This window comes from Aulonocara stuartgranti, assembly GCF_965226115.1.
Source record: "Aulonocara stuartgranti genome assembly, chromosome: 3".
NCBI classification, from domain to species: Eukaryota; Metazoa; Chordata; class Actinopteri; order Cichliformes; family Cichlidae; genus Aulonocara; species Aulonocara stuartgranti.
This window is the reverse complement of record NC_138941.1, coordinates 20,173,457-20,198,395: the sequence shown is the minus strand read 5'-3', so window position 1 is coordinate 20,198,395 and position 24,939 is coordinate 20,173,457. Positions and strand designations below refer to the sequence as shown.

At 42.2% G+C, this 24,939-nt stretch overlaps 1 protein-coding gene across 1 annotated transcript in view; it reads left to right on the top strand.

Moving 5' to 3' along the window:
- LOC309700493 (uncharacterized protein) overlaps positions 1 to 24,939 on the top strand; it is a 2,098,293-nt gene that overhangs the window by 189,107 nt on the left and 1,884,247 nt on the right. The window contains exon 13 of the mRNA XM_082524046.1: positions 11,270 to 11,446. Within this exon, the coding sequence (XP_082380172.1) occupies positions 11,270 to 11,446 (177 nt within the window). The remainder of the gene's footprint in view (positions 1 to 11,269; positions 11,447 to 24,939) is intronic.

Sequence of the window (24,939 nt, the reverse complement as noted above, 5' to 3'; positions counted from 1 at the left end):
CAACATCCAAATCTCCTCCACTGCCAGCATGAATGATGGGAAAGAGAAGGAGGAACACTCTGACATTCAGGGTTAGAATGAGTTTCATGAAGCAGACTGTGAAGATCAAAGCTGCATTAGAAAGCTTACATGAATGAATGAGTGGACAGAAGTGGACAGAGATCATCTGAAGCACTTCAAAGGCTTTAAATCAGCACATTTCTCTTTATTCTTTATCAACTCTGTTAGTTTCTCTCAGTTTTCTGTGGAATGAAGCTAACAGCAGGCTAATAAGATGCTGACCAATAGGTTTCTATTAAAGGTTGTAATTTGTATATGAAAAAGTGCTTTGGCTCAGCAGGGATCAGCTTACAGGTAGAATACAGCTGCTGGATGGGATTAGCATGTCATAGCTATCTACCAAACTGCTAACTGGGGGATTTCAGGCCATCTATGGATCATTTTTGCTAACTGTTTATTCAGCTTAGGCTCACAGGGCTGCAGCCTGTGCCCTAGCTGTCATAGGGCAAGAGGCGTGGTCCACCTGCACAGGTGAGCAGTCCATCACAGGGCCAACAGAGAGAGACAGAGAAGCACTCTCTCACATCCACACCTACAGCCAATTTAGAAGCACCAATGAACCTAAGCAGCATTTCATTGGACTGTGGGAGAACATCCAACCTCCACAGAAAGGCCAACAAGCTTCAACCTACAACCTTCTTGCTTTAAGGCACTAGTGCGAACCACTTTTCCCCATTTCAGCCCAAATCCTGCATCTTCCTGTTTCTGACTCCAGGCCAGCTCCACTAACACTTTCTCATCAGACACTGCCACCTAGTGGAGGAAGTCTTAGTTCCACTTGAAGCTTCAGATGACAGTTAGTTCCTTTACAAAGAGGTGGAGGTGGTGGGGCCACAGCACCATCATCACTGAGTGCCATAGGACACTTAACCTTTGTTTCCATATGCTGGGAACTTCCTGTTGTTCCAAGGAGGACTGGAAAATGTGTGAAGATCTCCCAGTCAGTTCCTCACAGCACACTTCAATCATTTCCCTCCCACAGCATCAGGACCAGGGCTTTTTCTCTCTTTGGTCCCACTAAGAGATTTCCACACAAACACCTCATCAGTGGGACTCTCAGAGCTACCAGCCCTTTGCTACAATCACAAAGCTCTTCATTGAAATCAATGATATCAAAGCTGGAATCAAATGAGTCCAAGTCTTCTGCTGATTCAGCATCACATTCATCTTTGCTCCTTGTCCTGCATCCCCACCATGGACTTCATTCCTTTCCAAGCCAGCCTTGAGTGTCCTTTATTCAGCTCATCCTCTGCTTTACTTTTACACCTGATTTTAGCTGCTTTATCTCTCTTTCAACAAGTTTCTGTGCCTCAATCTTTTTCTTCTCTCCCTCATAACAAGACAGCTTCTTCTGCCTGAGAACATGTTGGAGTGATTCACTAATCCAGGGCTGCTTATTGGGGAAAATACTTCCTGTTTCCAAAGTAATCCCCATTTTTCCCAGAAAGAAATGCAAGTAGAAATCGATGATCTAAGTGAGAACATGAGCCTTTAACAATAGCAGCAAAATATCTCTCCAATCTCAATACTCCCTCTCTCGACCTCTGGAACACCAGAGGTCACAATACATTGTGTTGGGTCACTCCTCGGCCCACTCAGCTGCTTCCATGTCCATCCATGGCATCATGGACATCGGGATCACCACTCCCGCTCTGACCCTCTCTAGCCGTCCTCTGGCTCAGCAAATCAGACAACCTCATGTCATCTAAGTGGTCCAGTAATAAACACCAGCTCCCCCTCGAGAACACTCCATGCGTAAGATTAGGTTTTTTCTGCGTCCCTCTCTTGTGGTCCATCATGCCTCGGGCCTCCAGCATCCTCACCCCCCTGTGGTCGCCGAGATCTTCTGTAAAGCAAACCAAACACCTTTTCCTGCACCTCCCTAACTTATCATCTTTGGGACTCTTTAATCAAAAGCCTGATCCTAATTATCTTCTTGACTTATTGACTTGTATTTATATATATTCTTCAACGTTACTCATCATTTTAAAACTCTTAAAACGCTGCTTTCACGTCCCTGCATGCGTTTCCTGTCGCTTGCCTTATCTAATCATCAACATCCTGTACACAGAACTCTCGCTGCTGCAAGGCCTCCACTCTGACCTAGAATCTCCTTTCACAAGAAAATCATTATAAGCGCCTATTCTACTAAAAGATCCAAAAAAAAACAACCACTTTAATCAATTAAGTTTAAACATATAAGCAATTACTCCTGCATACATTTTATCACAGCTAAACGCTGCCTTGAAACAACTCCTGTGTGTTAACACTAACTTCATTTTAAAACTCACATTTCCTATGTTATAGCCTGTTTTTGGTACAGCCTTTTTATTTCATCTTGCTCCTTTGATGTAACAATACCTTCTCATTCTAGTTTATCAGACTTAACCAAAATATATGCTTTCCTTCCTTTGGTCCTTCTCTAAAGCAAGAAACTCCTATTCAGTTCCTCTTTTCTGTCACTTGTTACAGGGCCAGCTCAAGTTCAGTTAAACGCTAAATTAATTTGAGGCCTTTTGCCTGGAATCAATACTGTCATGTGTGTTTATGGACTCTATATGTCTGTAAGCGTGTGCAATCCTTCAATAACTCATATCATCCTCACAGTAGATTGGCTAATCATAGCGCTAGCCAAAGGCTCGTGACCCACAAGAGACGAATTGAGCCACAACTCCCTTAAAGGCACAAAATGCAATATGTATAAAAAGTCATTTCTACGTATAAGCTCTCCCCTTTATCCTAAAAATAAATCTATGTAATATCTGTATGTGTGTCTTCTATTCATTAATGTAATTGTCAGTTATTTTCTCTCTTTATTTTACCTTCTTTTTGTTTACCTCTTTGTTTGTGACGTGGACATCCCTAAACCATCCTGAGTTCCGGCTTCAATTTCAACCCAATTGTACCCTCTATTCTCGCAGTCGAACTCGTCTGGGCTTCACCTTCCCACTGGCCCCTGTGCCCTTCTCTTAGTGTCCTTTGTTGTCTTGTGATCCCCAGCAAACACAGTCTGTTTCTTCTCTGTTTCCGTTGCTCTTTTCAGTATTTTCCTTTTAGATTAAATCCCAGCCTGGCAAAATATCCCATTCAGTGTCTTTAAACAGTTATGTCACACTGTTCTTACCAGCCTGCAGTTCACCGTGCATTTTCCATCACGTGCTTTTCTTCCATGCTGCTGCTGGTATCGTCAGTGTAGTTTCAGTTGCACTGTCTTTTGCCTGCTGTTAATTCTTGAAGTCCACGATGTTCTGTCGGTCTTCATCAGGAGATTAACTGTCCTATGAGCTTCTTCTCAGGATCGGGACAAGTGGGAGGTCAAGCTGTAAAATTTTAAGCCAAAATCTGGCCTGTTTTCCTCCCAATTCTGTTAATCAATGGTTTTGTACTCAAGATTCTAGGTTGAAAGAAGTCCACCTGTATTGACACACTAAAGCATACAATTAATATCCTTTTCATTTCTTTTCTTAAAACCTCCATTTGCTTCATCTGCCTGGAGTTTACCTCGTATGTTTCTCTCTCTGTGTGCTCACTTGTCACAGTCAGTTCCTTTTATGGGCATGCAAAGTTCCTGTCACACACACCATTTCCTGTCAACCTTGCAGCTGCTCAGAACCATATTTTCTGTTTCTATCTCTCCTGTTTTGTTTTTTTTACAGGCTAATAAAACTCTTGTTTTACTAAGTCTTGATCTAAAACAATTCACCCTTATTTCACGCACACACTTCTAAATATACTAAATTCTTTGCGTTTGTCAGATCGTCTCACACACACACCGCCTTTTCTCTCACACTTCCACTTCTGCACTCACTCTACTATCAACTTTCATAGTGTTATTATTATTTATTATTTTGTACAAATCACACCCAATCACTCAAAGCCTGCTACTCACAGCATTCACACACTTAAACTGTGACAAGAGTTGAGGAATATACTCACAACACGCTTTCCTAAGAGTATTTCAGACATGCCTTTCATAATCAGAAAGAGCAAGTCAAAGAAAACAATTGAAACCTCTATTAATTCTCACAGCACACACATAGAATAGAAAAAATAAAACACACCAGCATTTATTGCTGATGAGAGGTTACTCCTAAAAGTAATATGTTAGTCTTAAATATATACAGTGCACTCACTATATTTATATATCAAAACTCAGTCAATTACTATACATCCACTACGGCAACTCAAAACTTTATTTATAGCCCTCTAATGAACATAAATGGTGTCTTAAACACACACTCAACAATGTTTGCAGCAGTATTTGTAAAACCAACTGTGGTTTAAACAGTTCACTGCTGACTAATTTGCATTTTCACACTCACACACACACAGTCTAAAAATAGCTCCAGCACTGCCTCAGACTCCTTTCACACAGAGATCTCTTATTTTATATTACAAAGACGTCTTATATTTACAACCACTGTCACATCTGTCAGCTTTAGCGCCTAAACAATTTCGACAAATTTAAGTTAACGGTCCAACCGATAAAGTCCAACTTTTTTGTGATCAATTAACCAGTATCTGTCCAACAGTTTCTGGCCTCATCTCTAAAATCCCTAACTCAATTTAAAAGCGTCAACCAACCCAAACTTTGCCTGAAGCTCTATTTTTGGCATTTCACAGCCAAGGCTTACCCCGAAGTTTTAAGTTAAAGTTACACGCCCGAAGTCCAACTTCTGCTGGCCAAAAAAGCACAGACCACCGTTCCAAACGGTAAGGAGACTCTAACTCCTAGTTATTCTGGAGTGCCCCAAGCTCCACAGTGACCAACTGACTATCCCTCTTCGCCTAAGCGTCCTTGGCATTGGCAAGCGTTACCTCTGAGCACTGCGCTTCCTATCAGTCCAACTGACGTTCTTGAATAATTTATAATACTTTGGAACAACAGTAAAACAGCCAAAAAAGTGTAAGACTGAAGCAGGTCCAACCTTATAACCAATACGGGCTCCACCCCAAACAATAACCAAATTCCCTAATATACTAAAATCACTCAGCAGTCCAACTGCTTTCCACGGTCCAACCGTATTAAATCCTTTAGCGGTCCAACCGCATTCAATCATTTTTAGCAGTCCAACTGCATTCAATCCTCAGTACTGTCATGAGATTCTCATCAAAATCAAAGCAGACATTCCCCAGTAATTTCAGTGAGTAGACTTTAATTTGTAATGTCCAATTTGGCACACTTTGGAAATAATTCAACAGGTAGTGCCTTACCTTTGGATAAGCGGCTTAGAACAACAATGAGAAAAAGAGAGCTGATTATTAGCTCATCAAAACACAAAACAAAATCACAATGAATTATTGGTTAATTTCATTTAAAATAATTCATTAAGTATTTATGTACAATTCAAATTAGTTAATTACATATTTTGTTGGTTTGTTTTCTATTTTAATTATTTTACTGACACATTTAATTATTTAATGATGTATTTATTTAATTCACGTTGCTACTCCTGGCCCTGCATCGCTGTTCATAAATACATTTTATTTGTCAGCTTCACCCATCAAAGTCAGGGGGCGGGGTTAATGCTGATCAAGTCAACACCATTGCTTTGGTCTGGTGGGCGTTCTTTTAGTGGGCTTTTCTCAATACTAAGTAGGCCTACACACCAGGGTTTGGACATGTGTGGACCCAAACTATACTTTTACCCTTTTTTGTGTGTCACCAAATACACTTTAATATTTTCTAGACAAGAATGTAGTGGCATAATCTTTAACCTCTTTTGGCTCCAAACAGAAGTGACAGACTTGAGCAGGTTTCATTTAAAGGCTGACAGAAGTGGAGTGGTGACGGGGAGATGTTTGACAGGACAGTGTTTCAGCCTCCACAGGTTCATGTTGTGCTCCATCAGTCAGTGAAGATGAAGTCAGTGCTGATGAGGCTGTAGAGTGTGTGAGGGATGTGAATGAGGATGATGAAGATCTGATGATAGCAGATAAAAACAGGCTGCAGAGACTTTGAGCCATACAGGGCACACAGTGTGTGTACAGAACAGCTGAAATCATTATGGAGGCCTCACTGGAATATGGGAGCATCACAGTACAGCTTCAGTGAAGCATTAAAGTCTCTGATATGAGATGAGAAATGAAGCAGCCAGAGCTTTTTCATGAGTGGAAACCCACTGTGACTGTGAGCTGCTGCTACAGCCTCCAGATTAGCCAGCAGCTCATCCTGCTCAACATGGACCTGTGGTCAGAGTGTGTGCTGGATAATCCGGCCCAGGATGAGGCCAAACTGACATGGGATGAAATGTCTGTCACATAATTGAGCTTAGTGTAGTTTCATTTCTGCACAATTTAAAAACAACCAAAACTTTGTTCTGTCTTTTCTATGTTATACTGTAGACTTTCTTTGATACTGTGTCCAAAAGGAGCAGCTTTTACTTTGAAGGGGAGGCGTCTCTGTTTCCTCTTCAGGTTGGATGATGGAAGCAAATTAGTAGCTGTGTCCCAAAACGTCGGCTGCATCCTCCAGAGGCTGCATTTGAAGGCCGATTACATCACAGCCAGGCGATGAAGGCTGTCCGTATTTGTCGACTCCTTCAAATGTGCCCGACAAATGCGTCCTTCATTTCCCCGAATTTGAAGGATTCGTCGGGTGTGTCCTTCGTGGCCCACCATATCCCAGAATTCATAGCGCGGCCCAGCCAAATTTCAGCTGCCAACAATGGCGGCAGCTACTAAGTTTTCAAATTACTCTTATTAATCTTTCTGGGTCACAAAATAAACTTTTAACATATTTTCAGGCGAGAAAGTAGCTGTGTAAACTTCAAATATCTGCTTGGTTTATCAAGACATCGCATATTTGCAAAAGTGTGCCGACGTTTTCGGAGACGTCTGTTACCCACCCGCTCGCTAGCAAGCCGGGGGGTTCAATGGTCACTCCAGCCGGCGAGAGCAGTGGACGCCCGGCTTCATCGTTTTCAGACCCCGCTCTTTCGCTACTCAGGTGAAACACGATATATAAGTCACTCGGAGAACTTAAAAATGTAATTGTTTGCCTTTTTTCTGTGTTTTATTTGTTCCGGAGTAAATCGGTTTGGCTGAGATCAAAGTTCCTCCGGGATTTTCACACAGCTGAATAAACGTTAAACAGGAAACTGATTAAACAGAAGTGTGAGACGGTCGAGAATTTACGCCAGTGTCCTGTTATATTTTAGATAGCAAGGAGCAGACGGCCAAGTTTATTAAACTCCACCAACACAGCGGTGACGCAAATCTGAAGGCTAGACCGTCCCATTTCACAGCCTCGCACTTCCAGCCTTTTCGGTCTTTGAAGGACCCGGCCCACGTAGACCGCGAATACCGGGTCCTCTGAAGGATGCAGCCGACGTTTTGGGACAAAGCTAGTGTGCGATGTTCTTTCAGTGTTGCACTTTGTAGACGCTCCCTGAGCACTGGTCTCACAGCCAGCTGCACATAGAGACCAGTTTTGTTAGTCCAGGTCAGAAGATGACTTGTTGGAATGAAAACGAGCTTGTAGTTTGTCTGCTTTAATAATGTGACTGGAAAAAGGTGTTGGACTTCAAATATGTCCATTTCTTTCACACTTCACCTTTAAAAGTGAAGCCTTGTGGTTCCTGGAAGGAAAAACACGACTTTTTCAAGTCTTTGTCCTGTTTTTATGATAAATGTACGACTTTAATGTGAAACATTCAGAGTTTTTTCTCTTGTTGTGTTTGTTTGAAGCTGCTTCCTGTTGGCTTCAGCTGTTTGGAGTTTCCACTTTCTAAACTTCTACATTCTGAACCTTCTTCAGCTCTGAACAGATGATGAAACACTGAATGATTTCAAGCTCACACTTTGTCTAATAAACTTACATCTTTCATTCTTTATACAGATTGAGTCTCTGTGGTTTGTCAGAGATCAGCTGTGATTATCTGGCAGCAGCACTGAAGTCCAACCCCTCCCATCTGAGAGAGCTGGACCTGAGCTCCAACAACAAGCTGCTGGATTCAGGAGTGAAGCATCTGTGTGGTTTCCTGGAGAGTCCAGGATGTGGACTTGAAACTCTGAGGTCAGTCAGCATGTTTTAGTTGTGCTGAGATGAATATGATGTGAAAGTTGTGCTGACACTAAACTGCAGACATCAGGCTGATATTATACTGATCCACACTGAGGATCTTCATGGTAAAGTCTGTTTTCTTCTTCTCTGGTTTAGTCCATTGACTGCAGCAGAACAATGTTCACATTTCAAACAGTGAGACTCAACGTATGGCCCGCGGCCCACACGCGGCCTGCCCACCTTTCCTGATTCAGAGAGAGGGGACCCTGATTAACTGTGTAGTGTTCTTCCTCACAGTTCTAAGTATCAGACACAACAATGAATAATCCACAGCTGACTGTCTTTAGCAGGTCAAAGGTCACGGCACACAGCAGACAGTGGGAAATATTATAACTCTGATCATTTATCAGCACATATCCATATGTATAAAAACAAAGCTGACACTGTGAGACTTGATCAGAGGTGTGATCATCACAGCAGAGGCCTTTGTGTCAAAGTCACTGAGGATCAAACAGAAACACATGAAGCAGATTTTCCTGTTCTGGCTTTTTATAGCAGATAACCTTCAAAATATTCTGCAGTCCATCAAAAACTGAAGCAAACCATGAATCAACATGTGAACATGAGCTGATGCTGCTGAAGTGAAGCAAAGTTACAGAGGTTTGATTACAGACACAGCTGAGAGTTTGTAATCTGTCATCATTTTAAAAGGTTTACATTTCTTCAGTATATCCACATTTGCAGCTGGTACCTCAACCTCCACTTGTCCAACACAACTGCTGTCCACTGCCTCCATGACATTGTGATTTTGCTGTTGGTCTTCTGTCAGATCTTCATCAATCACTTCTGCACGGGGCACACCTTCAGACTCTGCAGCTGCATAACGAAAGCCTGTAAGATAAAATTAGACATAAGGTAAATGTACACCAATATTCCAATGACAGGTGTGTGATTCATCTGGAAGTTATGTGCGGATTAGTGTACAGTGATAGCAATTTAGTATGTTTTTAGAGGGGGGGGGGTTGTTTACCTCCGATGGGTGCTCTTTTTCGCTTCCGTTGCGTACGCCTTGAGTGCCGGTCCGAGTCTGATACAGGTATGTCGTCATGCCCCATGTGCAGTGTTGGTGCCCAGTCTGGATTTGTTACATCCATTTCATATGCTGGTTTGCCTGCAATAATGCCAAATCATAAGCTACTCAGTCGACATGATGTGGTTCTGCAGCATCACACATTAGCATGTTTTATCTCATTATCTATGACCTCAGCACGTTGAAAATAACACTAAAAGCCTTTCAAGAGTGATATGAATTAATTTAGAACTCACCGGAAAGAAAATGCTGTGAGCAAACCAACAAAAAGCTGGGGATTGCAGAGAACTCGATATCCGCTCGTCTCACCGCTGCAATCCAAGCCTGACGTCTTTGTTTAGTAATATCGGATACATGGGATCCCTCACGTTGCCTCCAGGATGGAAAACGATGAAAAGAGAGCCCGTTATCCAGCTTCTTGCCTTCACGATCGTGTGATCTAACGTTGCAACCGACAACACAACACGTACGATCCATAGCTGAAATGGTATCCTTTGGCTGGCCTACTGTCATGGCGGAAGGGGGCATGGCCCATCTCCCGTGACATCACGCTCCAAAGCCCTATAGGTGGGAAAATGTACCATGTCGACCAATCAAAAATGATATGGAAACATGACATTTGGTTGTTTAGCAAAAGGGGGAAGTTTTAGGAGTGACCGGCAAGAGAGAGCGAGTGAGCGAAAGAGAGAGAGAGTTTTGATACGTGAGAGATTTGTGACGTTTACCGTGTTTGGTCTCAAGTTAGTTTGTTGTCTTGTGTATTTAGTGTGTAGCTGTTGTTTTGTTTTGTGTGTCAGTTCTACTAGTGATCGTCACAGTTGCTGCCTTAAAGCCAACAAAGGCAGATTGCAGTGTAAACGCTGAGTGACACACCTGCTGTCAGACCTGCAGGTTTATCCCTGTGCTGTTCTCATATGTGTTAGAGTGACACAAACTATTGTTTGACACCTGATTGTTCTGTAAATAGTTTGAAATGATTATATGAAAAACGTCTGAGCCTTGGCTGCATTTTTTGGTAAATAGTACCATATAACTTTGTTGTTTGCAAAACGTGTGCATATTTTTAAAAATGTACAATCTCTATTTGCATTTCAAGTTATGAAGATGATTCGTTAAACATGTGTGTGGTTTTTACAGTCAAAATATCACTTTCTACTTGTATTTTAAATTTTGTCTGAATTTAGATAAATTGTGCTGATACAGTTGGTCAAAATGAGAAAATAACAGATTGGCAAGATAAACTGTTTTTAAAGGTAAAATATAGAGGCCACATCAAAAGTAGTCAAGAAGGGTTAAAGGCTAAAAGCAAAGTTGTCACCAAGTACTGTTTATATTTGTGTGTATTGCTGCAGCTTTTTTGAGTATTAATTTGGTGCCTTTGTGTGAAATAATGGTATTGTGAGTGATCCATATAGTCACAAAGAATAGCCACTTGTTTCTGTGCTACCAAAGTTCCCCGGCTTTCATTCAAAATGTGTTTATCGTCAGCACCTGCACATTAAACTACTTAAACATTATAAATGTCTTCAAGCTCACACTGAGGCCTGTGGGGTACTATCAGCCACTGAGACAGTACACACATTTATATGTGTTTGTATATGAATATTTCATACTTTAAGACTGCCTGTTTATTTAAGGGAGATGAACAAAATACATTGGAATTGTACAAAATAATATCATGGATGATAAATTAAATAGATTTTAAGTAGATGCTTGTGCATTCTTAAAGTCTTATATGTTGAACTGAACTATGTGATCTGTTCAAAGCCTTAATCTTAATTTGAAGTGAAATGTGCATTTTGAGTTTATACACTATGTATATAAGGCGACCGTTTCCTTTTGCAGTATTTTTGTGTGGTGTACTTTTCTATGTCTTAACAAAAGGGGAACAAAGGTGTTTAAGTTCACCTAGGATGATGTGTTTTAATTTTCACATGGTCTTGCTTGAATTTGACCCTGACAAAGGCGTATGAACTCTGTCAGCTGTTTGGAGTTTCCATTTTCTAAACTTCTACATTCTGAACCTTCTTCAGCTCTGAACAGATGATGAAACACTGAATGATTTCAAGCTCACACTTTGTCTAATAAACTTACATCTTTCATTCTTTATACAGATTGAGGGGCTGTGGTTTGTCAGAGATCAGCTGTGATTATCTGGCAGCAGCACTGAAGTCCAACCCCTCCCATCTGAGACAGCTGCACCTGAGCTCCAACAACAAGCTGCAGGATTCAGGAGTGAAGCATCTGTGTGGTTTCCTGGAGAGTCCAGGATGTGGACTTGAAACTCTGAGGTCAGTCAGCATGTTTTAGTTGTGCTGAGATGAATATGATGTGAAAGTTGTGCTGACACTAAACTGCAGACATCAGGCTGATATTATACTGATCCACACTGAGGATCTTCATGGTAAAGTCTGTTTTCTTCTTCTCTGGTTTAGTCCATTGACTGCAGCAGAACAATGTTCACATTTCAAACCTTCAAAGAAGAAGAAAAATCCTCCACTGGATAATTCACTGTGAAACTCTCCAACTCTTCATTCCACCTTAAAGTCTGTCTGACACTGAAATCCAAAGCAAAATGTGCGTTTGCTTTACAGACAGCAGTCCAACACAAACATACACACATCATCCAAAACACAGTCCAACATCCAAATCTCCTCCACTGCCAGCATGAATGATGGGAAAGAGAAGGAGGAACACTCTGACATTCAGGGTTAGAATGAGTTTCATGAAGCAGACTGTGAAGATCAAAGCTGCATTAGAAAGCTTACATGAATGAATGAGTGGACAGAAGTGGACAGAGATCATCTGAAGCACTTCAAAGGCTTTAAATCAGCACATTTCTCTTTATTCTTTATCAACTCTGTTAGTTTCTCTCAGTTTTCTGTGGAATGAAGCTAACAGCAGGCTAATAAGATGCTGACCAATAGGTTTCTATTAAAGGTTGTAATTTGTATATGAAAAAGTGCTTTGGCTCAGCAGGGATCAGCTTACAGGTAGAATACAGCTGCTGGATGGGATTAGCATGTCATAGCTATCTACCAAACTGCTAACTGGGGGATTTCAGGCCATCTATGGATCATTTTTGCTAACTGTTTATTCAGCTTAGGCTCACAGGGCTGCAGCCTGTGCCCTAGCTGTCATAGGGCAAGAGGCGTGGTCCACCTGCACAGGTGAGCAGTCCATCACAGGGCCAACAGAGAGAGACAGAGAAGCACTCTCTCACATCCACACCTACAGCCAATTTAGAAGCACCAATGAACCTAAGCAGCATTTCATTGGACTGTGGGAGAACATCCAACCTCCACAGAAAGGCCAACAAGCTTCAACCTACAACCTTCTTGCTTTAAGGCACTAGTGCGAACCACTTTTCCCCATTTCAGCCCAAATCCTGCATCTTCCTGTTTCTGACTCCAGGCCAGCTCCACTAACACTTTCTCATCAGACACTGCCACCTAGTGGAGGAAGTCTTAGTTCCATTTGAAGCTTCAGATGACAGTTAGTTCCTTTACAAAGAGGTGGAGGTGGTGGGGCCACAGCACCATCATCACTGAGTGCCATAGGACACTTAACCTTTGTTTCCATATGCTGGGAACTTCCTGTTGTTCCAAGGAGGACTGGAAAATGTGTGAAAATCTCCCAGTCAGTTCCTCACAGCACACTTCAATCATTTCCCTCCCACAGCATCAGGACCAGGGCTTTTTCTCTCTTTGGTCCCACTAAGAGATTTCCACACAAACACCTCATCAGTGGGACTCTCAGAGCTACCAGCCCTTTGCTACAATCACAAAGCTCTTCATTGAAATCAATGATATCAAAGCTGGAATCAAATGAGTCCAAGTCTTCTGCTGATTCAGCATCACATTCATCTTTGCTCCTTGTCCTGCATCCCCACCATGGACTTCATTCCTTTCCAAGCCAGCCTTGAGTGTCCTTTATTCAGCTCATCCTCTGCTTTACTTTTACACCTGATTTTAGCTGCTTTATCTCTCTTTCAACAAGTTTCTGTGCCTCAATCTTTTTCTTCTCTCCCTCATAACAAGACAGCTTCTTCTGCCTGAGAACATGTTGGAGTGATTTACTAATCCAGGGCTGCTTATTGGGAAAATACTTCCTGTTTCCAAAGTAATCCCCATTTTTCCCAGAAAGAAATGTAAGTAGAAATCGATGATCTCAGTGAGAACATGAGCCTTTAAAAAGTCCCAGTGGGTGCAGTCAAAGCAGTCCCTCAGTCCCAGTATAGAGTCTTTGGTCCAGACTGGAACAACTGTGTGCCCAGTTTGAGCTCTCTTCAGTGCTGTGACCTGACAGACCCAGAGGGGCCATCACATCACATTTAGAAGCTCCCCTAATGGAGCCACAACACATGTCCAACACTTAGTCTGTCTTGTTGGACCAACTGGAAGAAATGATTCAAGGACTTAGTCACAGAACAGAGATTCAAATCTCCAAAATCCAACTGGCTGCATCAGGACATATAGTCTGAAACTCTGCACAGTTTCCTGTTTGAAGCTGCTTCCTGTTGGCTTCAGCTGTTTGGAGTTTCCATTTTCTAAACTTCTACATTCTGAACCTTCTTCAGCTCTGAACAGATGATGAAACACTGAATGATTTCAAGCTCACACTTTGTCTAATAAACTTACATCTTTCATTCTTTATACAGATTGATGAGCTGTGGTTTGTCAAAGATCAGCTGTGATTATCTGGCAGCAGCGCTGAAGTCCAACCCCTCCCATCTGAGACAGCTGCACCTGTACGGAAACAACCTGAAGGATCCAGATGTGAAGCAGCTGTCTGATCTTCAGCAGAGTCCAGACTACAGACTGGAGACTCTGGGGTCAGTAGAGTGATGGAGTGAGTGGGTGGTGCTGTCAGCAGTATTGTACTAAACACAGTCAGTATGAAACAAAGATCCAGTGTTTCCTGTAAAGCTGCAGCTTCTCAGTGAAGCTGTGAGAGGAGAATGGTGACAGGCTTCAGGATTGGACACAAACACTTCCTGTTTCTGACCTTTATGGTCACCATGGTAACGGCTGACACGCTCTGATCAAACGCTGTCAACAGCCAATCAGCTCTCTGAACAAAGCAGCACGCAGACCAATGACTGCATTCGTTTCCAAGTTTAAAGCAGTGAAGAACACAGTCTGTAGGTGAGGAAGAATTTAGTGAGAGCAGATGTTTGGATGGAATTCCTCCAGTTAACAGCTGGAACCGTCCATCTGGATTGTTGGGCTTGTTGTTGGGGTTCCTACAGAGCTCAGAGTGGACACACCAAGGTTCTTCTAATGAATGAAAGTCCAAACTCAAACTAGGAGGGAAAAACATCTTCATCAACTTCAATAAAAATCCAAAGATTAGAAAAAGTGAAGCAACAATGAGTCCTAGTACAGTCCCAGCACTGAAGTCCCTGCTGCTCTTTATACTGGATGTGCTGCATCACTGACTGACAGCTGATGAAGAGTCTCTGGAAACACTCGTTTATCTCCTCTGCTCTTCCTTCTTCTCTCTGCAGGTGGAGGCTATGATGGTAAACAGGACGGTGTGTGTGCTGAGAGAGGAGGAGCTGTGTCCTGATGATCCAGAGAGGTTGAAGCAGCAGCAGCTTGTGTGTAGAGACGCTCTGACTGGGCCATGTTACTGGGAGGTGGAGAGGAGAGCTTCATCCAGCAGTGACTGACAGAGGAATGAGAAGAAGTGCAGATGACTGTCAGTGCTGCAGAGTGAACTGCTCTGAGAACAGCTCCACTGTCAGACACAATGTAGAGTCCAGCATCATCCCTGTGTGTCCCTCTGGATCTGACAGAGGATCATCAGTGTATCTGGACTGCTCTGCTGCTGCTCTGTCCTTCTACAGTCTCTGCACAGTCTCTGTCTGACTCTGGCTTCAGACCCTCCTGGATCAAACTCACCTGGAAAGACTTTCAAACATCACTCAATAGATTTGAATACAGAATATATTTGATATATACTGTAGATGTACTGTAGAGTTGCAGTTTGTCACTTGTAAATACAGTCTGTGAGCAGCTGTGAGCTGAAAGATCTTTCTAGAAACAGGAAATGTTTTCACTCTTCTGTTGCTTTTTCATATATTTCCACAACATTAATATTGATCCCACCTGTCTCACCTGTTTCATGCTTTTATACATAATAACAGGACACGTGTGATCTGAGCGCTGCTGTGGTTGCTGTGCTGCACGTCTTCATTTAGATAACAGAGACATCTAGTGGTTCAGAGGGAGAACTGCAGGAGGTGGAGCTGTGTTTTAGCATGGAAAACTTTTTATCTTTTAGGCGCAGATACAAATATGACAAGTATCAGTGTGAGATACAAAAGGTCACATCAGTCAGCAGAGGGAACAGTGATCACACAGCAATGTAAGAATAGAAACATAACAGTGAATCTGGACATGTATACAGATGGAAGCAAACAAACAGGATGTAACACTACATTAAAGCCACAAATGTGAAGAAAACAAACACAAAGGAAAATATATTTGATCTCAGGAATCCAAATCAGATGCTTTAGAGCAGGGGTCGGCAACCCTGGGCACGCGTGTCACAGCTGCCACGTGAAGGGTTAACTGATGGCACGACCATAGCTGGACTGGCCATCGGGCATACTGATGGTGATTTTTCATTTTTAATGGGCCGATGATGTTTTTTAATTTTTTTGTAACGGTATAAACGATGGAAGGTGGTGGATTGGCCGGATGCTGGTCGATGTGTAAAAATAAGTCAGTTGTTTGGTGGTGGCTATGGCGGAGCTTCCACAGAGGCAGCAGGTGGATGAGGGAAAGGGGAGGCAGGAGGAGCAGAGACCCGAGGCGGCTGCCGGTCCGAGTGTCAGGTGAACTGAACTTCAGGTAAGAAGTTATGACCTGCAGTCTGTCTGGGTCAGATATAAACCAAATTTAGGTGCAGTTTATTTTCCTTGTGCTGACTTTTTACAGTCAGTTATAATAACTCCCACTCAGAGGAGACCAGAGATCACATTAACATGTGTGTCTCTGTATTAAGAAACATGACATATTGGCCCAGTTTATTTTTCTTATCATTGTTGTGAGGAGACCATAAATAGCATTTGTATTTTCTGTTGTACAGTTCATTTGCTGTTATGGATAAAAAGTCTTTCTTTGTTTCAAAATAGCTGATAAATATTCGCTGATAGCTGCAAACATCTGCGCACAAATATAATCCTATGAAGTGGTTCTATATAGTGTGTAATTTATTGCTAATGCAATCATATGGCACATTGACTTCTGAGGAAATGTTAGATGCACTCATCATCAGAAAGGTGTCCGACCTAAACCAGGAGGTTTAGAGCATCATAGAGTTTTTGTGGTTTGTTTTCTTTAAGTCATTTCACAGATTTTCTCTATAATTTCAATTCCTTGAATAAAACAACAAACTTAGGGGATGATTTTGTAATCCAACTTTATGTATGAAAGATTTGACTAAACATAAAACAATCTTCCAACTCAGTCGTCATTCTTATCTTGTGAAATCAAACCAAATGTTCTGTTGTCTCTAAATCAGGGATTGATGAAATCTTTGATTGCATCCATTTATGAACATGTTCTCATTCATATTAAATCGTAGTCTAAGTCCTTCTTTAGAGGGATAAATGTCATTCATTATCTTCAAATGTGTTTCTGTTGTTTTGGGGGGAAGTTTGAAGTCCATTGTTCAAAGTCTGTTAATGAAACTTTATGAAGTTTATGTAGGATGTTTTTCCTATTTTGTATTTGTTTGAATTATGATGTATTTCTGACTCTTGCTGCCATGATGCCAGGTCTCTCTTGAAAACCACATTTTTAATCTCAATTAAATTTTCACCTGGAGAAATAAAGATGATAATAATAATTTTGTCTTCAGGGAATCATTTCTCTGTAAAACAGCTTCTTCTGAAACTCTTGTTACATTTCTTGTTTATTGTTTGCTGGTTTTAGAAAAATGTCATCGTCTCTGTGTGAACTTAAACTCTACATGTGGTGTCAGCTATAAACGAGCTCTAGAGTCTAATAACGATGCTTTTATTATTGTCTGGTATCCAACCTAACCCTGGGCCTCTGGCTGAATGTGAAACACCAGCAGATGTTAAAAACTGTCTGGGTTACACGTGCATCACGTCGTGTGCTTCCTGACATGGATATGATTGGAATCTGGGCCTGTTCAAGCGGTGCTGGTATCGTTGTTGTTTCTGAGACTTTCCAAATCTTTACTGGATAAAAACGTAGCAACTGATGGATTTAACATTTAGCTCTCAGACTGTCCCAGAAAAGGCGGAGGTCTGGAAGTTTATGTGAAGCTCTGTCTTGCTGCTCAAGTCTTGTTCTCTCCATCTGCACCTCAGCCATTTGAAATCTTGGCCTTAACTATTGATCTGTTTGGAAATCAGACTGTTGTTGGCTGCTATCAGCCTCCACCTGCTTCCCCCAGCACATCACCGTCTCTGGTTCAACTTTTATCTGAGCTGCATTTTAATGACGTCTTTCAGATGGATGATTTTCATTGGGACTGGCTTTCTTCTGTGTCTGATGATTTTAAGGCACGCTGCTTGTTTTTAAAACTGACTCAAATTATTTAAAGCCTCACACGCCTTGATCCTAAACACCCAGATAAATCTGCTCTTATTGACCTTTTTTAACTAATATGCTGCGTAAGTTTTCCACATCTGCAGTTTTTGCCAACGACCTGAGTGATCACTGCGTAGTTGGTGCTGTGAGAAACACTAAAATCTCACGCTCCGAGCCCGCATCAGTTTGAACTGGGGTCGTATTAAACAGGCTGACAATGTCAGTTTGGGAACATTTACAGGAGAGTTGTGTCTACTTTGTGGACAGACACGCCCCTTTTTGCCAGGTCAGGGTGAAAGGTCGGGACAGGCCTGGTTTGGTTCAGTACCGGCCGATCTCCTACATGAGAGAAACCAGGCCTGGGCAGGAAGTCTGGCTCTGATGCTGATTGGCTACGTTTTCATTAGCTGTGTAATCGGATTACTGCCTCCATCATCAAGATGTAACTATTTTTTACTTTAACGACTGACAGTCCAAACGACCGTAGGAGGTTTTGGCAAACTATAAAGTGTCTCTGCCAGCTGTGACTCCTCAGAGCTTCCTCCTCACTTAAATATCGACTCCACTCCTGTGTCACACAAAACTGAAATGTTGCTTTAACAAACACTTTGTTGCTTCTTGGTCTTTGTTCAGCACAGTATCTGATGGTAAACCTCTTGCACACAACTCTGCTCGTAGTTCCTGCTTACTGATACCTTTTCCTTCACACCTGTCACAGTAGAAGAGGTTTGTAAGGCTTTGAATAGCCCCAACACCAGAAACTCGTCCTCACAATCGTTCTCCTTCCTTCTTGCACTTGGCTGCAAATATCATAGCTGAGCCAGTGTCTTATATTTTTAATCTTTCTCTACAACAGAAGAACACCACTATACTCTGTGTTCTCTGGTTAACTGGTCCTCATTGGTCTTACACAGGATGGTCCATTAGTATCATTTTATCTATAAATCTGTTTCTGGGTTACTGCCTCCTATTTATCAGAGTACATGTTAGGCAAACAGTTTAGTCACAGCCTGCAGTCTCAGGACATCATTACATTCACTGTTCCATCAGTTCATGCAGAGCTTGGGAAGAAGGCGTTCTCCTTTTCTGCTCCGTCTTCATGGAAAACATAACCGAAGGATTTAAGGCTCTCCGTTGATTTCACTTGCAGACTTCAAAAGACGTACACATGTTTTTGTGAAACCATCTCTGGGAACTTGTTCTCGTTTTTAATGTGACTGAGTACATTACACAAACTTTTCTCTTATTGTTGTAATTTTAATATGTGTGTCTGGAACAGGTCTCTCTTGTAAATGAGACATTGAGTCTCAATGAGCCGACCTGTATAAATAAAGCTTCAATTACAAAGTCCTTTGTATAAAAGCTCCTTCAGCTGCCAGTGGGACGTGCTGTGGCTCTATCGGTTGCAGAGCCTTTATATTGTTAGTTAGAAACTACAAATATAATGGCTCACTGTATTTCAGAATCAGAGAAACTTTATTAATCCAGGAGGGAAACTGAGTTGTCATAGCAGCAAATATACAAGAAACAACAAGCACTCATATAAAGTGAGTGTAGAAACAGAGTTATGATAAATAAATATTCAGATAAATAATATCAATATATAATATAAATAATCTATAATCCAGTTTTGAGTTCCCTCCCCAGACACCTTAACGCCCACTCACATCCTGGGCCATCTGACCTCAGGAAATCACATGATAGGGTGGGGCCAGGTTTCACAATGAGCTCACCCGAAACCCTGGCTGATTAGGACCCCCACCCGCTTTCACACCTTGGCTCATGTGATTACGTAGAGGATCATCAGGGGGTCCTTTGTCCCTCTTTGGGGGGAAACTCCCACTGGGTTTAAATCTGGGACTCCCCACCAACTGACCCTTAGAACTGAAGAAGCTTCTCAGATGAGAGGTGAAACGTCTTCAAGCAACTCAAAGAAGTCCAGACGCTTTTCTTTGCAAGCTCCTTAGTCTACAATGACCTGGATGACTGAGAACCGTCACAGACAACTCAGTCCCATATTTTAGGTTATTCTGAATAAATCGTTCATGCCCTCTCTTTGGAAAGAAGCTGTTGTGGTTCCTGGTCCTAAATCTAGTCGTCCAAAAGTTCTAAACGACTTCAGGCCTGCTGCCCTCACCTCAGTCTTTGAAAAAATCATCAGAAATGTGATTATGGAAGACACTGAACTTCAGCTTGATTCAATGCAGATTGCACATAAGCCCAATAGAGGAGTGGAGGACGTGCTTTTGATTCTACTTCACCTGATTGTCAAACATGTAGAGAGTAAAGGACTTCAGTTCATCGATTTCTCTGCTTCTTTCAATAACACAGCCCCAGATTTGAATCAAAAGACTTTTAGAACAGTTTGAAATCCGGACAAACCTGATCAAGTGCAGTCATATAAATATCTTGATGACAAATGCTATTATTTTTCTGTAAAGCAAATTGACCTAAAAGTAAAGTAACCTTGATATGTCAGGATGTAGATGTCCCACCCAACAACGTCACCCAGCCCTGAAACATCGGTACTGTTCAAGGCAGCATTGCTGTCCACACGTCCATCAGAGTGTTTCTTTGGACTTCATGGTGTTGCTGCTCCCAGTATTCTCTGAGACAACCTCTGAGGCCGTCACAGAGCAGCTGTATTTGTACTGACATTACATTACACACAGGTGCACTCTATTTAGTCATTAGCACTCATCAGGCAATGTCTATGGGCAACTGACTGCACTCAGACCAAAGGGGGCTGAATAATAATGCACATAACAATTCTCTTCACTCTGCTGACAAGAGATTCAACCCCCACTATGAGCACCTTCTAAAGAGCACCATTGAAAGTATCCTCACCAACTGCATCACTGTGTGGTATGACTCCTGCACTGGGTCCTGCAGGAAAAATATGACAACGGGTAGTGAGAGCAGTGGAGAGGATTGCAGGGTCCTCTCTTGCCTCCCTCCCCAGGAGATCTACTGTGCCTGCCTCATTCGAAAGGTCCTCTTCATTACAGGTGACTCCACTCATCTCTTCAACAGCGTCTTCAGTTTGCTGCCATCAGGAAGGATACTGAAGAGACCTTTTGACCTTTACATTTTCGTTAATATCTTTAAAACAGAAGCAGCAGAAACGAGAATTTTAGCAGCACAAACCAGCACAAGCGTAGCACAGTTGATTGACACCAGTTTTGTTTGATTTAATTAATGTGGGGGGGGGGGGCTGGTTGACCTCTGGGGACCTCTAGAAATTTTCTTGAATATCTTTAAAATGATAGCAGCACAAACAAAAATTTTTACAGCACAAACGTAGCATAAACGTTTGATACCACTTTTGTTGGATTTGAAGAAGGTGGGGGGTCGCGGGAAAAACCAGCAAAAGAACTCGAGCAGCCGGGCTATGTAAAAGGTGTAGGGGGGCATGTTTGCGGTCACGTCCAGCGGGTGTGTGGGCTGTTTGAGTCATCTGTTACCAGGCAAACTCCAATGCAGCAGGCTGCTGAACACACACAGGCCTCCTGCATCCTCCTCTTCAGCTCTGCTTGCCCGATATCGTGACCTAAGCAGGGTCGGGCCTGGTCAGTACTTGGATGGGAGACCGCCTGGGAAAACCAGGTGCTGTAAGCTTTTGCACTTCCACACACAAACTGCAGAGGGCACTTCTGCTCCTGCTTGTGCTTAGAGGCATGAGAAGTTAACATTTATGGGTGATAAAATCCTTTTTCTATATTTTTAACATGAGAATATCAGTTTTCCATCTTGTGTTCCAGAGTAATCGGACAAAAGACAAACGTAGAACAAGGAAAAAAGAGGCCAAGTGTCTCACCTATAAAACAAAATGACTGTTTTCTGAATAGTCTCACACAGATAAACATTTGCAGGGAATACCTTTTCCTTCAAAACAAACGTCACAGACTGTGTTTTTCTTTACTGATTGTATTTGAGTAGAAACTCAGATTAAAATGGCATCAGTGCTCATAAAATGATTTAACTGTAAAAGTAGGTGTAGTGGATCACTTTGCATAGATCTAGATAAAAGTGCTGTAAGCAAAGACTACAGTGGTCATTGAGCAGCTGTTCCTATAATGTGAATCTGGGATAAAGGCACAGATTATTTGTTTGCCTTTGTTTCCTGGTTCTTTCTTTCTTATCCAAATGGAAAAAGAGAGCATAAAAGTACTGTTTACAAGCAGCTTATCTATCTCATTGTGCCCACTATCATAAAATCTTGGTTGACTGAGCACTGAGCCATCTACCACTCGAAATTGAACCTGTGTGGGACAACAACAAAGTCCAGTATACTAAGTTTCAGTAATGTGCAGTTTTTTCTGTGGAAGATGTAAATCTAAATAGATGTCCTATTGTATGCATAATATACCACTGAACTTTATAAAACAACTTCTAAAAGCAAATTTCGATTTATTTTAGATTTTCTCAAATCCAAACAGTGCTAAAAGCATGCACACAGTCAAATATTTTTCATACGAGGTGCTGAAGGTTCTGCAATGTTCTGTCAGTGCGCCCCAGGGCAGCTGTGGCTACAATGTAGCTGCCATCACCAGTGTGTGAATGTGTGAATGATGTATCTGTGGCTTTTTGTCACACTTGGAAACCACGGTGTTGTGCAGCTATTTGCCTTGTTGCAGGGTTTTTAAAAAACTGCAGTTTTGATTTTAGTGAAAGACACCGTCTCATGACTCATTGAGTGCCGCGACTGACGAGCCAATCCGTGGCCTGCAGTCTGACGATGTCACATTTCCTGACTGCTTGGAACCCCGACTAAGTCGTCCTGTAGCCCACATCATAATGTTTCCATCTCTCTGCTTGACTGTGGGGATGCTATTTTTTGCATCACACTCCTATTTCAAAAGGTCAGTTAAAGCCACATAATTGGAATTTGGTTTCATCTCCCCACAGCACTTTCTCCAAAGTCTTCCCTGAATCATTTAGATGTTCACTGGCACTTGAGATGGGCCTATACATGTTTCTCCTTGAACAGGTAGCTACCCTATGTTAGCCTAGCTTTCTATCACTGATGCTCTGTGTGTATTGTTATGGTTCAAAATATGGGGATGGAGACAAGAGACAAGAGAAAAAAACCACAATAACAACACTGGTCCGGCCGGGTTAAGTCAAACGATGATTTTAATGATCACACGCGTGGGAGATGGACACCGTATGCAGACAGCCTCAGATCTCAAAATGGTGGAGCATTGCTCAAACTCTTATAGCCTCTGGTTCTCCCACCTTATCATAAAAGCCTAAACATTCACATGCTTTTCTCTCACACGGCGCCTAAGCTACGACCTTGGCTCCCCGTTTATCTGCTCCTGCTGAGTTGGGGCAGAAAACTCCAGCATGCTCTGTTCTCTTCTAATCAGACAAATAAGGCGATGACTTTCTGCAGCAGTATTATGCATCATAAAACAATATCATTCATCCACAATAAATCAGCAGTCTAATGTAATGCAAATCAGTTTAACTAATGCAATAGTTGTCAGCTTCTTCTAATTCAGGAGAATAATGCAAACTAAAACTACATAATAATTCACAATCTTTAGTTAGGGGTATAACATGGCATAAAATAATATTATAATCTAACAGTATGCTGCTGCCTCTCTCTCATGTTACTTAAAAAATTAACCCCACAGCTTCAATAACCGTATCTAAAAATCTCTCAGTGAAAGTTACGGTTGTAGGTTTGGAAACATTTTGGGGTAGCCAGTGTTAAATAGAGACAGGGCCACATTCTTTATCTAGTCATTGTAATGAAAGAAGCACATTAAAAACTATATGAGAGTTTGCTTTTAACAAGCATGTAATGACTCTACTTAGTTTAGGTAGTCTTAGGGAGTCAAACTGAAAGTAGCATTTTGTGGATGTTTTCCCTGCTGCCCGATCCCATCAGTCTCTTAAAGCATCATTTTTATGCGCCCTGGTGTGACAGTGGTTTCATGGCGCTACAGGTTACCTGAGCACATCAGGTATATTACGGTTGAAAACCAGTGCCCGGCCTTCCAGTGGGTGTTCGACCCCTCGTGCACAGCTCAGGAGTCTAAACGACCCAGCAGTTATGGACATGTGTGTTTTTGGTGTGCTGTCCCTCGTTCTCCCTGCTTGCAGGTATATCTGTGTGTGTGTGTGTGGATGCCGGAGTTTCTGAGAGCACCTGTTTACAGGCACCTTCAGGCCTGGTGGGTGTGGCCCTGCCAGGTGGTTGGCCACACTTGAAGACCATCACACAGCTGATCAAGCCTTGTCAGAGGAGCTACTTGAGAATGCGGTGGCGCTCTCTCTGACGCTGGATCATTGCGTGACTTCACGTTAGTCTCTCGGCCAGTCAGTACGGATAGTCTGCCGCATTGTATGTGTCTTACGGCTGCCTGTTTGTTATCTCCCCAGGAGAAGCGTGGAGATGAGAGGGCAGCGAGCACGGGGTGCTCAGACACTGAGGAGCGGAGACAAGGAACACTAGCACTGGGAAGAGGACATTTCACGGGAGTCGGGAACGCACTGCGGATTTATTGTTATTTTCCATTCACTGTAAATAAACGCACTGCTTGCATTCAGAGCTCCGTGCCTGGCTCCTCCTTCCTCACATCCCCACGGTTGACGCTGGCCAACCGTGACAAATAGCTTTTCTTAGATTCATTATTAGTTCAACATTGACAAATAGTAGTTGACTAATATCAGGAGCCAAAAAGAAAACAAAAAACAAACTAAATAAATATTTCAGACGCTGAAAATAAATTATTACGGTTGTTTAAATTTGCTGTCAGCAAGTTAGGTCTAATGCATGTAGTCAATCTAATGAATCAATATTACATGTAAAAAGTACAGAACTGAAAATGAAACTAAAATATAACGGTAAATGAACTGGTTCTTGTATAAAACCTTTCTACTCTCTACAACTTGCCTCATTCATGCACTCACTTTTTTCTATGCTTTTTCTCTGTAAGTGCTTTCTATCTAACATTAATACGCATTCATCCTCCCGATGGATGCATCGGAGAGCAACTTGGGGTTAGCGTCTTGCCCAAGGATATTTGGCATGCAGGCTGGAGCAGGCGGGGATTGAACCAGCAACTTTCTGATTAGTAGGTTTCCTGCTCTACCTGAGCTACAGACACCCCAATTTGTGGTGCTCTGGAAACAACACGTTCTCATCCCAACAGGTAACAATGCTATGTGACAAATCATCGGTATGTGTAAATGTGTTT